This window comes from Epinephelus lanceolatus, chromosome 12 (genome assembly GCF_041903045.1).
Source record: "Epinephelus lanceolatus isolate andai-2023 chromosome 12, ASM4190304v1, whole genome shotgun sequence".
Classification (NCBI taxonomy): domain Eukaryota; kingdom Metazoa; phylum Chordata; class Actinopteri; order Perciformes; family Serranidae; genus Epinephelus; species Epinephelus lanceolatus.
In genome coordinates, this window is record NC_135745.1 from 15,748,321 (window position 1) to 15,764,367 (window position 16,047).

General features: G+C 41.2%; 1 protein-coding gene across 3 annotated transcripts in view; it reads left to right on the top strand.

The window, feature by feature from the left end:
* cadm3 (cell adhesion molecule 3) overlaps positions 1 to 16,047 on the top strand; it is a 100,603-nt gene that overhangs the window by 48,083 nt on the left and 36,473 nt on the right. For all 3 annotated transcript variants that reach the window (XM_078173013.1, XM_033649957.2, XM_033649958.2), the window contains exon 4: positions 12,680 to 12,832. In XM_078173013.1, the coding sequence (XP_078029139.1) occupies positions 12,680 to 12,832 (153 nt within the window). The remainder of the gene's footprint in view (positions 1 to 12,679; positions 12,833 to 16,047) is intronic.

Consider the following 16,047-nt stretch of genomic DNA (forward strand, 5'->3'; position numbering starts at 1 on the left):
TGCACATTTCTGATCTGTGGTTAGCATATTTAGCACGCCTCAACTCTGAGGGCTGACTTGGCTTGTTACGTGAATGTCGCTGTCACCCTGAGCGTCCCATGGATTCCCATTCAAAAATCTTGCAGTGAAATAAAGTGTTGTTTGATAGTTTAAAGAAAAATGATGAATAGTCAAATATTCGTATAGAACAGCCGAATCCAATTCGACTGACAAAATTCTGATTAGGGTACACCCCTAGTGTTTTATACTCTAGTGGCGTCCTCTTACCTTATATGTCTAATATTTTACATGCTCTTATGCTCTTGTATTTTACAAGCTGGTGTGTTATTATATTCGATTTAATAGAGATATATAGCTCATTAATTTATGAACCAATCAGCTATCAACTAATGGGCCAGTTACATTAAACCCAAACTTGAAATGTGACACTACATCCCTGCAGATGCATGGTTTCTTATATGTTTTTCACTTGGCATCATGAGAAATGTCTGTCCTGATGTTACATAATTTACATACATCTTGGCGAACAAGCAGAAAAGTAGGACAGAGGTGGGCTGTACTTTTCTCATCGCAAGTGAGGTCAAACACTCACACCAACGCCATCTCAGAACGATTTCATAAAATGAGCACGACCTCTGAAATGCATATAACATGATGTAGACACAAAAATATAAAAATGACTTTCCTCCATTGTAAAAGGATTATGTGGCAGTAGCACAAATTGGATGCTGTATATTCACTTGTTAGCTAACGATTAACTTTCAGCTGGAGAAATAAGGATAAATAAAGATATTTGCTTTGGTTCGTTGCTCGTGATTGAAAAATAAAGTCTTTGGGGAAAACACATTCAGGAAGTTTTTTTTTTTTTTTTTTGATTCAGGAGCTAAATCAAGGTTATCAAGTGTGGAAAGAAGATGTATCTGCCTGCCGTAACACCTTTGAAACTAAATCACGTTTCCAGCTGTGTCCCCACCACACTCCACTTCTCATTTCTCCTAATCTCCTTTTTGTAACAGGACCATGTTATGTACATTTTAAGCCGTGTTCATTCCATGAAATTTAATGAGACCAAGCACACATGGCTTACAGACAGGTGTAGCTTTATGTGCCTATTTTACACAGTGTGCAGACTATAAAAGTAGAAATGCAGTGCAATTACTCACAATTTTAGGCTTTGCAAACACGTTTCCTCACCAGGCGAATAAAATAAATAAATCTGTGTATTAGCTTTCAGTCCGGCTATAATCTTATTTATTTGTCATGTGTGGTTTCCTTCCTTTCCATAAAAGCATATAGGCAGACATCAGACAGGCCTCAGTACAATTTAACAAGGTAATGGCTCTCTGGTGATTTATAAACCATAGTGGACGGGGAAGATCTCGCCTAGCAGGAGGATATTGAGTAGGCAGACTTTAACTGTGGTGAAAGTGACTGTAAGTTGTAAATCATTTCATTAAAAAACACGCTAAGCACTTTTAAAGTTTAAAGTGTTAAGGGGTCTTAAGTGAAACAAGCACAAGAAAATATCAAAATTGATGGTCAGCTCCCCACTCAGCCTTTCAGAGAACGAGGCAGACTGACACCAACTGCTCACAACGCAGTGTGAGACAGTACTCCACATGCGGGACGTGAGATGTTTTTTTTGACATTTTCTGAGAAACTATTGATCCACATCGCATCAGTCAAAGTTTTCTTGGTGTCTGGGAAGGCTCTCTGGAGAATGTATTAACAACAACCATCACAGGATTGAAAGACTGCAGGAGAGACTTTTGAATTCTAGCACTTGAAAGATGGCTTTTTCTACATTGTTTCTTTGTATCATCTGAACTCTATATTTTTCCAGGTGTCCTTAAAATAATCACGTGTAATGGGAGACAAGTGCAGGGAGAAGAAAGAGACAGCAGTACAAAGAATTCAAAGTTAAAAATCCAATTTATTTCTGAGGTTAATGAAGTGAATGTATGAAAAACATCCCCCGTGTGATTCAGAGGTTGGCCTTTTGCCCTTAAACCATACAAATGAAAAAAATTAAAATCAATTTAACCAGACATAAAACAGTACAGACATGCGTGCATGTACCGTTTTAGTTTGTTATAGCTCTACGCTGTAATTTCTTCCCTGGAGAGAGGCAGAGACAGTCATAATTTTGATGCAGTTGTATTTTTTTTATTTCTGGTTTTAGTTTTTATTTTGAATTCAATGAATGAACATTTTGGCAAACATTGCCTTCTCTAGGTTGTGCTGAAACATTGATTTATAGGATTTTCAATACAATAAAAAATGCAATAATAACAATAAAAAGACTGTAGTGGAGTTGTAAGTTGAGAATATGTTTTTGTTTTTCCTTTACTTTCTCTACAATTTTATCCCCTGCTGTAACTACCACTCATGTCTGTATTACAAAAAAGAAGCTACAGTCAGCAGCTGGTTGTCTTAGCATAGCATGAAGACTGGAAAGGGCCAGTACCTCTAAATCTTGTTTGAGTCATCCATACCAAAACTAAAGTGAGAGTGACCTCCTAGAGTGTTAAAATCACATTTTTTTCACATATGGACAGAAGAACAATAGCACAATAGCACATTAGCTGTTCTCAGTTTTAATTCTAAGATAACTGTCTTCAGGCTCCAGCTTCAGTTCTTATAGACAAATAAGAGTGGTATCGATCTTCTTATCTAACTCCAGGCAGCAAAGTTGCTAAGCGCATTTCCCATAATGTCCAGCTTTTACTTAAATTAACCTCCTGTATGAGTGAGGATGAACCCCATGAGGACATTTGGTCTGCGTCTCTCGTTTTTTCCAGTTCAATTTACATGAAACCACGCCCATTTCCGTATGACGAAGCAGGCTGCCAGATGTCAAGGCCTGATGACTGGTGACACAGGAAGTCGGGTTCTGGCTCAAAGAGGCATCTTGAGCTGCCTGTGAAACAGTACAGGTTGAGTTCATCAGTGGCTTTATACACCACCAGCAACTCTACCCCTTCTCGTTCCTCTCCTTTAAGGCAGGATGTTGGGTGTAAATTAATTAACTAGTATCTGTGGCAGGACTATTCTAACCTATATCTATGAGTGACAGCAGTCGAAGCAGGTGTTGGGTTTTGATGCCCCTCTACCTCCTATGTATCTTTGCGTCTTGTTTTTATGTGTATGCCTTGCCTGTGTTTATCTGTTTCTACTAACAGTCGCTAGCTGAATTCGAGTTGCTACAGCTGTTAAAAGGAATGTTCGCTGATTTTCAACCAGCTCTGTCATCGCAGTGTGGGCAGCATGTGCAGTGAGTGAGAATGAACACTGTTTGGCTTCCTCTGGTGCTGCTAGCGCCCAGAACTCCCTGCCACACACACACACACACACACAACCTCCACTACACACACTGCGCACACCGCGATGACAGAGCAGGTTGAAATCAGCAGAATTTCCCCTTAAACTACCCTTATCACTATTTCCCAAACTGCTGCTCCTGTCATATTTCACAGGGACAGAACGCCCCTCGACTCTCAGATCAGCAAACTTTCTAGCTTTGCTGTCTCAGAGTGGCAGGGATTGAGGCGGAGGAACTGCGTGGTGGGCTAGCTAGCTAGCAGCAGTCTCTTTCAGTGGTTCTGGCCAGCAGTAGGCTGCCAGTCAATCATTGGGCCTTGACGTTTGGCAACCCACTTTCATCATGTGGAAGTGGATGTGGTTTCATCTAAAGTGGATTGGAAAAAACAACAGAAGCATCTAGTCTTTATAGATAATGAAAAGAGCTGCACACACATACACTTCACTGCACACACTAGCAAACAAAGGCAATCAAATCGAAGCACTTCTGGACACCAGGAGATATCGGGAAGAGGTGGTGAAATTATTCCCCACTTTACTTTGCATTAGTCTGAACCTGTGACTTATAAAATGAGCAGCAAAGTTAATGTGATGGCATGCAGACAACCCAAAGCAGCTGAAAGAAGCAGCAGGCAGATAGTGACAGCCATTATGATAATTGCTTCCTTGACTTCTTTTTACTACAAAGGTGAGGAAAGATGAGAAAATAAGCTATGCTTCAGCATTATGCATTTTACCCCGCCGTGCTTTCTTTCTAATCCTTTTGCACCAGGCTGAGCAGCCAGCATGAGCAGTGTCTTCTTCAGGTAATCTAGCTCTTAGGATGTGTCATCGGTCAGTGTTATTTGCCAGAAATCCCCAATGGACATTTTTCTCTGCTGTAAATACTACATGGCAGGATTTCATTGGCATGTTGCTTGAAGCTGATACACCGTTGGGAACATTTCTCTCTCAAGTTTCAACTGGAACTAATGCCTCCTTGCTTCAGTTTGCACCACCTTGGGCAAAGTTTGGTTCATCTCTCTCCTTCCATTGATTTTGCATACATTTGTGCTGCCGCCTCTAAATGATTATCTTTTAATTCTGTCTGAAGGTAGGGCAAGAGAGACAAGTGGACTGAGAGGGAGGAAGGGGCGGAGGGAAGGAGGGGAAGGTGGATAAAACAGACAGAGGTGTGTGTTTATCAAGCGTTTCATAGTTGGCACACTGATCCAGGATCAATTGACGCTCTCAGATCAACAAGGACGGTATGATCAAGGGAAGCCCACGGTCACTGAACCCAGATCAGCTGTCGGAAAGGACGGATAATTAGGGAGCTGGAGAGAATATTCAGAAACAGATGGGAGGATGGAGGCGACATGTGTGGGAGAGAGAGAATGAAGAAGAGAGGCAGTCTCTTTGGATGTGAGTGTCAGCTAAATGCCTAAAATGTAAAACAAAATGTGCGAGAGAGGGTTGAGTGATGAGAGAAGGAGGGAGGAGAAGACAGAAGAAGAAAGAGAGAAGAACAAAGCAGGCAGGACAGTTGGACAGAAAGAAAGATGGACGGAGAGGGATGCAAGAGGGAGGTGAAATGCAGATTCAGGTGGAGCCAAAGAGGGAGATGAGGAGATGAAGAGATGCAGCAGCTGGGAGGGAGATAGAGACAGAAATATGAAAATATTGGTCTGTAACTGATGTACTTTGCCTCGGCAACACAGGTTTCTCCCCTGTCGTGCCAATAAAGCAAATTTGAATTTGAGAGACTTCTCGGCAGAGCGGAAACTTAGTTGGAAAGGCATAAGGAGGTAGGAGGCAGATGAAAAAAGGAATATATGTATGTGCACTCAGTATGTGTTGTGAGAGAATCCCCCACTTCCTGAATGTTTGAAGTTGAAAGAGCATGAGAAAGATTGAGGGAGGAGGAAGAGGAGGAGGTGGAGGACGAAGACGAGTAGGCGAAAATAGCTGCTGTGACCAGATCAACAGTTGGACCTTTGGGGAGTATCGAGTCTCCAGTTTGAGCTGCAGACAAGAACCACTGTCTGGCCAAACACACACACACACCGAAGCAACAGAGACGCACTGATGTACAGAAAGGTTTGTACGCTGATAAGCAGATCCTGTACTTGATATGTAATCAACACATAAATGCTCCATCTTTTCAGCTCAAAGCCCTCCTGACACCACTTAGAAACCCCTCTCACTCTCATACATATGTACACTTGTAGAATTACAAAGTGGAAGGAGATGCTGTTTGCAGAAGTTTCTCCTCTTGCGGTAAATTCCCATTTTAATATTCTTCAGCATAGAAACATAGGGGTCTCCTTGATAACTTAATGACACTATAGGGCTGCCGGAGAGGATCCACTTCCTATCCAGCCAATGTGTGAGTGTGTGGCTGTGTTGCTATCTTTATGTGCTGGCTCTACTTTTGCTAGAGCCTGCATCAAAATTTATATTAAATGATGTGTTCCATTGTTACTGACTTTGTCTTTATGCACAAAGACTAGTTTTGGCCCATTCCCCATATTCCCCTTGCCCCTACCACTTAGCCCTTACCCCTTCACTTTGCGTTTTCACGTCTAGGGGTAGCATGTCCCAATTCTTCTTGGGATAGAGGGCTAGGGCAAAGTGCTCGGGCTACATGGCCCTCAAAACTGAGGCTACAACTGTATTTTCTTCATTAATAAATATTTAAAAATTACGATAACCATTGTATTATTTTAATTTAATGTCATTTCATTATATTATGGTTCTTTTCTTTATAAGATGGCATTGCTAGTATGCCGATGTCTCGGTACCTAACGAGCTAGCTAACATGACATTGTTATTGCTGATTTGTGCATGAACATATTTCCATGTCGCTCCCCTCCGCCTTGGATGGCACAAGATGCCTGAAATTAAAAGTCCAGCTGTGAAGTTGCTGCACTTGTTACCGCTCCTCATATATCAGTACAGTTTGGCAGGGCAGGAGCACGGGTTGCTAACGTAAGCCTACAGGGCATTGCTAGTGGCCTGGTAATGAAACAGTGCTCTTTTTAATTTGATGACTTGTTTGATTGATTGATACCAGGAAACTTAAGCTGTTAACAAATCATGAGCCTCCTAAAACAGCAAAAGGAGGCCTATGGCTCACGCAAGAGAGATCACCACTGCAGAAGACACTCGTCACAGTTGTTTATGCAAATGCCAACACTGACAACTTTCGATGGCGTATCAGGATCTTGAAGGGTTGTCATATTTTATAGGGGAAGATTTCAACCAGTACCCCCTGTGGCTCCGTTCTAAGGGACAATGTGGCCCTCGAAAACAAGGGGTAGGTGTAGAAATAAGAAGTGGGATCAGGCGTTTTTGTGAATATCATGCCATTTTAAGCCTGAAAACTGTGAAGCAGGAGACTGAGCACTCCTTTTTTTTATCCTGCTAATATACACCATTAATGGAAGTGTAAAATTCAAATTAAGATCAGGAAAAGTACAATTATATATTATATTTATCTGTTACCAGATAAATCTGTTTTCAATATTTTTTCTTTTCTGCACCTCTAAACAACATTGGAAATTTGTCTTGACTGTAAGACACTTTGTTTCTGTTTTTCTTTAATTATTTTATTCTTATTTCACAGAAATCATAGTGTTTTTTTTTTGTCTGGTTAGCAGATGGCTCCAAACACTGTGACACCAATGAGCCACAGCTGACGTTGCCATGGTGAAGAACATAGTCAGATGCACAAAATGGGGCTGTAGCAAATTCAGAATGACCCATTGTTACAAGTTGGAACAAAGAATCATGCTATAGCTGCTGAATTAATCTAAAATGGAGCTGGAAAACACTGCTATATGTTTTATCAGTTTTCTACAAATGCATAATCTTTAACTTAAGCTTGCCACTACTGGCGTGCGGAACAGCAATTATTATTTTTTGGGGACATTTTATGCCTTCACTAGATAGGGAACGCAGAGAGTATGTTATCTTATGTAGTTTTGTAGGAGGAGATGTTCCCTTGAACCACCTTTATGCCTGTTGAAAAATAAATGCTGATTTTGTATTTTCAGCTTTTAAACATTAGGACAGAGAAGAGGAAACTAGAACAAAAATTTCTGTTGGTTTTGAAGTTGGAAGTTATGAACTCTATGCCTTGAGTTTCATGTCCATCCAAGCCTTGGACGTGCTCCAAATGTCAGTCACCTAAAATGTTCTACGAGAAAATGAATGAGACTTCGACTTTGCAGCTATATTCCTCTACCTTATACCACACACATACACACCTTGTCAATTAATCCCAGTTTATCTCAATACTCAGAAATTCATTACATCCCTTCAGCGAAGAAACAAAAGCCAAACAGCAGAGTGTGACCTATTGGCAGACTATTTATGTTGCCCACATCGCAGGCTAAACAGCGCGAGGCACATGTACAATTTTCAGGGGCGTCCCGATCAATACGCCCCCGTAACTAGATATCATATCGTTTTTGAAAATCCATCACACCTGTACTCGCAAGCAATATACATCGTTTATAATGAAAAAAGAAAGAATAAAAAAAAGAGAAAAGCCCCGAGTCAGAAAAGATTAGAAATGGGTGAGATGTTAGAGAGAAAGTGGGGGAAGAACAAGAGAGAGGGAAGGAGGGGTGATTGAGGAGAGATGAGGGGAAGAGAATTAAGGAGACTGATGGTTGAGTGCAGGGTCCAGGGGGCATGGATGAGTGTGTTTGTGTGTATGTGAGTGAGCGTGTGTGAGTGAGTGACCGTATGCCTCACACACACCCACACACCCACACCCACACAGAGAGGGTAGCTCATGAAGACAAATGTAGTGACCTTGCTTAGTGATAAGGCATGAAGATAAAGTAGTGTTGGATGAAATAACTGAAAAACACCAAGAGAAACAGATGTGTGTGTGTGTGTGTGTGTGTGTGTGTGTGTGTGTGTGTGTGTGTGTGTGTGTGTGTGTGTATTTGCGTGCATGCGTGTGTGTGGGAGTGCAATAGAGATAGACAGGTAGACAGAACAGACAGATGGAAGGATGGAGAGACAGGGAGATAATAGTGAGACGGAAAGAGATGAGGAGACAAACAGACACAGATGTGGCTCAATACTGAGAAAGGCAAATAACAATAAGATATGAAAACAGGCAGTGACCATATCACACTATTAAACTACACACAGGCGCGCGCACACACACACACACACACACACACACACACACACACACACATATTTGGAGTCGCCCACACAACACACAACGATTTTCAGAACCAAATGATTTAACGAGTTACTTAACACAAGCAGAAAGTCTTGTTTTCTTTGCTGACTCTCACTGGTCTAAGTTCTCCCCTTGTCACAGTCATGTGACAGTGTGCTTAGGTGTTGTCAGAGCACAGTGACATCACTGTTGGGTGTGGTTACAGGGCAATACAGCACACTTCTGCATCAATCAGTAGAGAGGAGCTTGGTATGAGGTTCTCTTCCCATTTTGTACATGTACAGAAGCCATATCTGAGTGGCTGAGTCATTGGGTTACTTGTAGGTAGACAGCATAATTTCTGAACAACTTGGTTAAGTCATGAAAAGGTTGCTTTGGTGACGAAATGGTGAATGACTCTGTTTTCTACATTTCAACACAAGAATTAGGAATGAGAAAATAGCAGTTGAAAGAAAATCAAAATCCTCCAGAGGCTCAGACATTTTTGTCAGTATGCGTTGAAACTTGTGAACTCCAAGCTGAATGTCTCAGCTTAAATTTACGATCTCGGAGATCTCCATTTTGTACTCTTTGGCGGCACCCATGGGGATAAGCGATAATTGCAGTGTGTTTGATGCCAGACTAAGGCTTGAAACCAGGTTTTTGCATTTATTTATATCAGCTCATTTTATTAGCCCTGCAGCTGGAGAGATGAAAGGGTTACCACAGCATAGACTGTGAGTGTATATGTGTGTGTGCATGTATGCACATATGTATGTTTCTGTGTGTGAGAGCTGATTATTAATGACTATGCGCCACTTGTGATACACCCAGGTTATAATACATGCAAGTGTCTTCATCAGTGGGCCGCTGGCACAGTTACCAATGTTTTAAGTCATTCGGTGATGAGTACTGGATTAACAGACATTTATTTAAATGAAAATCGCCGTGATTGATGCTTAGGCTGTGAATACCAACATTTCTATTTGAATGAACACAACTGCATATACTGTATATGCACCATCTTATTCTTGTCAACAGTCTTGTTGCTGATTTGCACTCGGTCTAAAACAACTAGTTGCACTGACAGTACAAGTGTTGACAGATGTAAAGTATCTGTGGTTCACAGAAATGTAGAAGGCCAACATTTTTTGTGGCGATTGGGTTGTCTAAGTGCAGGGAGTGTCTGTTTTTGGAGAAACAGGACTGGGGAGCAATTGATGTTTGTTTTTGGGATAATGGGCTTTTGGAGAAATTGGCTTTTGATCCATTACCATGTTTTAGACTAACGGAGCTTTAGAATTTTGGGCTGTCGAAACATTGGCAGTCCGTAGATCATATTATTTGCAGTTTAGTCAGGACACTGTGTAACTGTTGGTACAGTAGAAAAGACTTAAAGTTTTGTATGTATCATCTGATAAGAGAACCTAAAACATTTTTAGATTCAAACCAAATTGATTTTTTAAAAAAAAAGACGTTGACAAGTTCGTAAGCTAGCGTGTAAGCTGGCTGGGTAACAGCTGTTTTTCTGATTGCCTCTGTTATTTCCAAAAGAAAGCCAGTTGCTGATGAGGGTTCTATTAAAGCACCCATATTGTAGAAAGTCAGATTTCCATGTCTTTTTTATTATAAAGCAGGTTTAGGTGCTGCAGAACTACATGACTACATATAAAAGTATAAAAACGCTTAGTCCACAGAGAAATGCACACAGTCCATACTCAGAAACTGTGCCTTGAAACGAGCCATAAGGACTTCCATGGAGTTGTGTGGTCACAAATACTATGTATCAATGTAATAGAAACTGCCGCTACAGTGCCGACTCAGTCACTCCCTGACTGCAATGATGGTTCAGAGAGCGCAGATATGGAATATCTGGAAATGATGACCAATCAGGGCAGACTGGGCTTTTCGGGAGGGGTATTCAAGAGACAGACGCTAAAACAGATTTCAGAAAGAAAGGTATGTTCAGGCAGACGTTATGAGGAAAATAATAGTAGAAACCCAGACTACAAGTATAATCCTGAAAATGAGCATATTATGGGATCTTTCACATTGGCAAAACACCAGAACTAGAATTTAACTGTTAACCCGACCCATCACCGTTAAGTTAGATTATGTTCACAATTACAGTGGAACACCCAAGGCTTCTGTGGACCAGTTATGGAGCTACTTTGTCTGTTGAACACCCACTTACCTGCACTGATCCCTGACATATTTCCTCCCCGTGGCTACATCTGCTTCCAGTACAATTTACAATACCTACACATAGCTGTTAATTTAGCTGGGCCTTCTCAAACTACTCGTGTTTCGGAATTGAGACCAGGAAAGAGACAAAAATAGTGCCCCAGTAACTTAAAACAACTTCAAATTTGGGAACAAATCTATCGGACTATACTTTTTTACTTGACCACAACAGTTTTTTTTTTGCAGATATCTGCTTTCTTGTTATACATTTAGTCATTATTTGTGGGGAGCCAACTCTGTATGGTGGCGCCAGAGAACAAAGCTGAAAAGTCTTTCTTGAGAAAGGAAGATAGACAGATAGACATCTAGATAGACAGGCAGATACGAAGGCAGGGAGACAGACAGCAATCACACTGCACAAACACTGTAGAGGTCAATGCTATCACGGAAACGAGCGGGTTATTTCGTAGCATTTCATCATCATCATCTATCTCAGTCGCTTGCGCTCTCTCTCCCTCTTTCATGGCTGGATTTCTCATTGATGACAAAGCCATTTATGTCTCTCTTATGTTTCTCCCCCGCCTCCCTCCTCTTCATCCTCCCCCCTCTCCCTCCTCTCCCACCCATCCCTCACTGTCTCTCCCTTATTCTCCTTGCTATTTATGCTTCCTCTGTTTTATTTTTCTGTTTTTTTTTTTTATATCCCTCGCGCTCTCTCTCGTCTCTCATTCTCAATTTGCGTCTCCCTACTTTACTCCCCCCTTTGTCTTTCTTTGCCTTGCTTGCGCTCACATCTCGGCTATTTTTTCCTTCTCTCTCACCTCGTCTTTATCACTCCTCCTTCTCCTCCTCCTCCCCCTCGTCTCTCTCCCTCTTACATCATTTTCTCTCTAAACACCTTCTCCCTCCTCCCTCCCTCCTCCTCCTTTCCATTTTACCTTTCTCTTTCCCATGATTTAAATTCTGCACATCATCTTTCTTACTTTCCTCTTTCCCTCTTACTCTGCCCTCCCCAACCTTGTTCGCCCTCTTTTACATGCTTTCTTACTCTCTTCCTACCTCCCTTTTTTCCCACTACATCCCCACTTCTTCTCCATTTCCTGACATTGTTTCTTTCACTACTTTCTCAAAACTGTGCAATCCCAGTTCTCCCCTTTCACTTTCCTTCTTTTTTCCACTTTTTCTGTCATCTTCTCTCCCCATTTCTCTGCTCTCTTCCGATGTACCTTTCCTAGCTCTTTTCCCCTTTTCTTCTTCTTTTAAACCTTTCTTCTTGCTATCCTTTCCAGATCTTTCTCCTTCGCCTCTTTTCACCCTCCTCTCCCTGATCTTTCTCCATATTTCACCTGGTATTTTTTATCCATCTTCCCTTTTCCCTCCCCAATCTCTCTGCCACCTCCCTTGCTTAATCCCTACATCTTCCCGTGCGCCCTTCTTCTTTCCTCTTGCTCCATTTCCCCCTTCCTTCTCACCTGTCTTTTGTCACTTTGCTTCTCCCACCTCCTTACACATGCACCTCTCTCATCTGTCCTCCCCCAACTCCCCCTTTTGTCACCCCCTCATCTTTTCCCCCACTTTTCCTCTTTTCTTTTGCACATATCTCTACTGTCTTTCTGTCTCTTCTTCCTGGATCATACCCTGCCCCCTTTCTCTGCCTCCTCTTCCTCTTCCTTTCTTTTCTTCCCCTTCATTAGAACAAGACTCCAGCATGTGGCAAATATGAGAAAATTATTAGAAATCCATGAAAAATATATTTTTCATGGAATATATATATTGATCAGTATGTATATATACATATATATATATATATATATATATATATAAGTAGTTAGAAATATAAGTTAGAAAAGTTAAAATGTAAAAAAGAACCTAACAGTTAAAGTAAGGAAATAGATAAAATCATTAAAACACACCTTTTACAACCTAAATCTCAAATAATTCATAAAGCAGATCAATTATATATGCACATTTCTAATTATCGATATCCTGTTCCTCTTCCTCCATCAGCACTGAGAGATAACCGCATCCAGCTGCACCGCTCGACACCCACCGAGCTTTCCATAACCATCGCCGACGTGCAGCTGTCCGATGAGGGCGAGTACACCTGCTCCATCTTCACCATGCCGGTCCGCACCGCCCGAGCCACAGTCACTGTGCTAGGTGGGTCACACAAACACACAGACACACATTGCATATTCACACTATCACACACTGTGCATATTGGGGGAAAGTCTGTCACCATGATGATGCCAAAAACAGGGGTTGCAACTTTTCCAGACCTTGAAATAAACCCTGGACTGTTTCTATCCAGCTGTCATGTATATTAGCATATTCACTTTTTTGATGTTGCTGCTGCTGCAGAAAAGCAGTGTTAAATAGGTTTTCTGGATTTAAAGAAAAGATAACATACATTTTAAAACTCCATTTACTCTATTAATCCTAACCGTTCTATCTCCTGTCTGTCCATAAAGGAGGATCCCTCTGTGAGGCCATCCTCAGGTTTCTTCAGATTTTTCTTTTCTATTTAGGCTTTTCTGAAAACAGTGTTCTCTGTTCTCACTGAGGCCTAATGGTGCAGAATGACATTCTTGCCTCGTGTTCATACTCAGGCATGTCTCCTTTGAGACTGATTGACGGCTGTACAAATCAGCTTGACTGCAGTCGGTCTTAATTTCTCTCCCAACCTGTGAGAGTGTGACAAATCTAAATGGATGATTTGAAGGTTTTGGCATCTTTTCTTATCGTCTCAGTAGTTGTCACGTTGTTTGTAACAATTTCACATCGATTTTTCAGACGACACAGAAAATGTAGGCCTATGAAATGACAGAGTAGTTCAACTTAGGAATTATGAGAAAGTGGCTCAAATTCACCTTGATACACCGCTGTGGCGTTGTGCTAGCCTGACCTACCCTGCAGAGTTTACCCTCTCTCCAAGCAGAGTGAAGTTTGACCCTGTGGATGTCCATTTTAAGTGTGACATGCTAGGAGAGGCTGCCTGTTGGCATGAGGCAAAGTATTGCTACTACAGCAGTTTAGTGTTTCGCTCCCATAAAGGTAGAGGACTTATGAAAGACGGATTAGAAAATAATGTCTGCAATCAATGCAGCAAAGGCTGATTTATCCTTACTTTTAGTCCCCAGTATGGGTAAAGCTGCGAAACACTGCATCCTACGTTGCCCATAATGCAAGCTCATTGCATCTTTTTGTTAGATTCTGTTCTCTCTATGTCATGTAAAACTGCCAATCTGCCGTGTCACACATGAATTCCAAAAAAAGATCATAATAAAGTATCCCTTTTATGGTCTCTGATGTTTTGCACCCTTAGCCTTCCCTGTGATGCCTTCATCTAGTTTGATCCAGATCCTTGCTTACAGCGTTAACCTTTGTGTAAGGTTGTGACCTCATATGACTCTTGTGCGGAGATAAACCGGCTCCACTCATCTCCTTTGAGATGGATGTTATTGCCTATGTGTGATGCTTCCCTGCAGCCTGCAATAAATTGTGGTCATGCTGTCACTGCTGAGTAGGGTCTGTTTATTGATTGGATATTGGGCTAATCGGCTTTGGACACCCACAAACAGTCTTTCAAGTATTGATTTTTACCAGGCAAGTTGTTATTGTTCCTCATTCTGGCCATATTTCCGTGGTTTTACTTGAAGATGAGAACAAAGTATTGGGCTTGGCAATACTTTAATGCACCAACTAATGGCCACACCACACCACAATGGAGACTTACTGTATACATGAGAGAGACAGCTGGTCTAATATTCCTGGGAGGTTGCGGTGGGTAGTTTTACAGACAATATTTCAGGGCGTATCATGCCACTTTTGAATTGCTGTGTAATGAAATTGAGGCATTCTTTGTGCTGATCACAAAAAAAAATGCATCAACATTTATTCAGTAAATGAGCTTCCATTGCTTAATATTGCCTGCCTTCTGATATAGACAGAGCATACATGTTTGTGATATTTTGGAGGGGTTTTTCTATATCAATTTTAGATATTTTCTCTGAGCTTTTCTAATTCAATACACAATAATTTGCCAACAAATTCTTGGATGGGAACTGAGCTGCAGTGGGTGCCTGCCTAATTCACTTGGAAAATGCACCAAGTGAAAACGAGATGCTGAAATTTTGATATTTAGGGTGGGGCAGGGTGGCTTAGAACGGCTGTTATGTAGCTGAGAGGCCACATGGTTGCTCCCCAAATTTGGGGTTTGTCAGTCCGCAGCTGTGGTAGCGTCCTTGAATAAATCATTTTGTTGATATTTACTGAAATGTTTTGGCAGTGCTGCAAAGTATATCGAAAATAATTAAATATAGTTGCTTTGGACAACAGCATGAACAGAACGCCTGAAATGTTAATGTGATGGTGTGTGTGTGTGTGTGTGTGTGTGTGTGTGTGTGTGTGTAAGTAAGGGGGGGAGGGGAGTATGTGTGTGGAAGCAAGGGTGAAGGCGGGTCTACATTAGCTCCTTAATTTCAAATTAACATGAGAATCACTCCTCCATATCTCTTCCAATTTTGCAGTAATTGTGATTTCAAGCATTTTTTATTCGCTGTAATTGACGGCTGTGACACTGTATTCTGAGTTCAATAAATATTTCATGACCCCTGAGAGGGAGCCAAACCATTAAAAATGTATGGTAAAATGTCTAAAACGCATGGACCCCTATGGGAAAATCAGCCACAGACATCGAGTTTTGGCACCGCAGCATCCATGTGTGTGTGGGTGTTTTATTCTTGTTTTGACATGTGCAAGGTTTTGACAGACACATGCACAAACACACGCGGGCGCACAACTGCTGAGTACGGTCAGTTTTAAATGGTTGTGTGTCTGTTAGTGTAAAATGTGTGGCATGCCTCGCTGCTCTCTCCTGAGCTAAGCAGAGAATAATTTATAATGGCTTTATTCTCTTTTATTCTCCTTGTAGAGGAAAGGGTCTCGACAGGGCTTCTCCAGCCAATTCTATATGTGCAGTATTATTCCCTCATTAATATTCAATGCTACTTTACTGCCAGAGAGCTTCCGCACACAGTGCACTACATCAAATACTGCTACATTAAAAATTGACCACATTTTTATTTTTTTGATCTATACCTTGGTTAGTTCACTGCACTTTATATTGGTACTTCCATGTCTGTGTCTGTTTGCTTGTCTACCTGCAGGGGAGACACTTTATCTATCTATCTATCTATCTATCTATCTATCTATCTATCTATCTGTCTATCTATCTGTTAGGGTTATAAATCACTAGTTTCATCATGATACAATATTTTATTGATTCTTTGGGCAATGATATTCGCTGATATCACAAAATCTGCCACAATATAATTTCGATTACATTCAGGGGCTTGCAATTGATCAGAGATGAC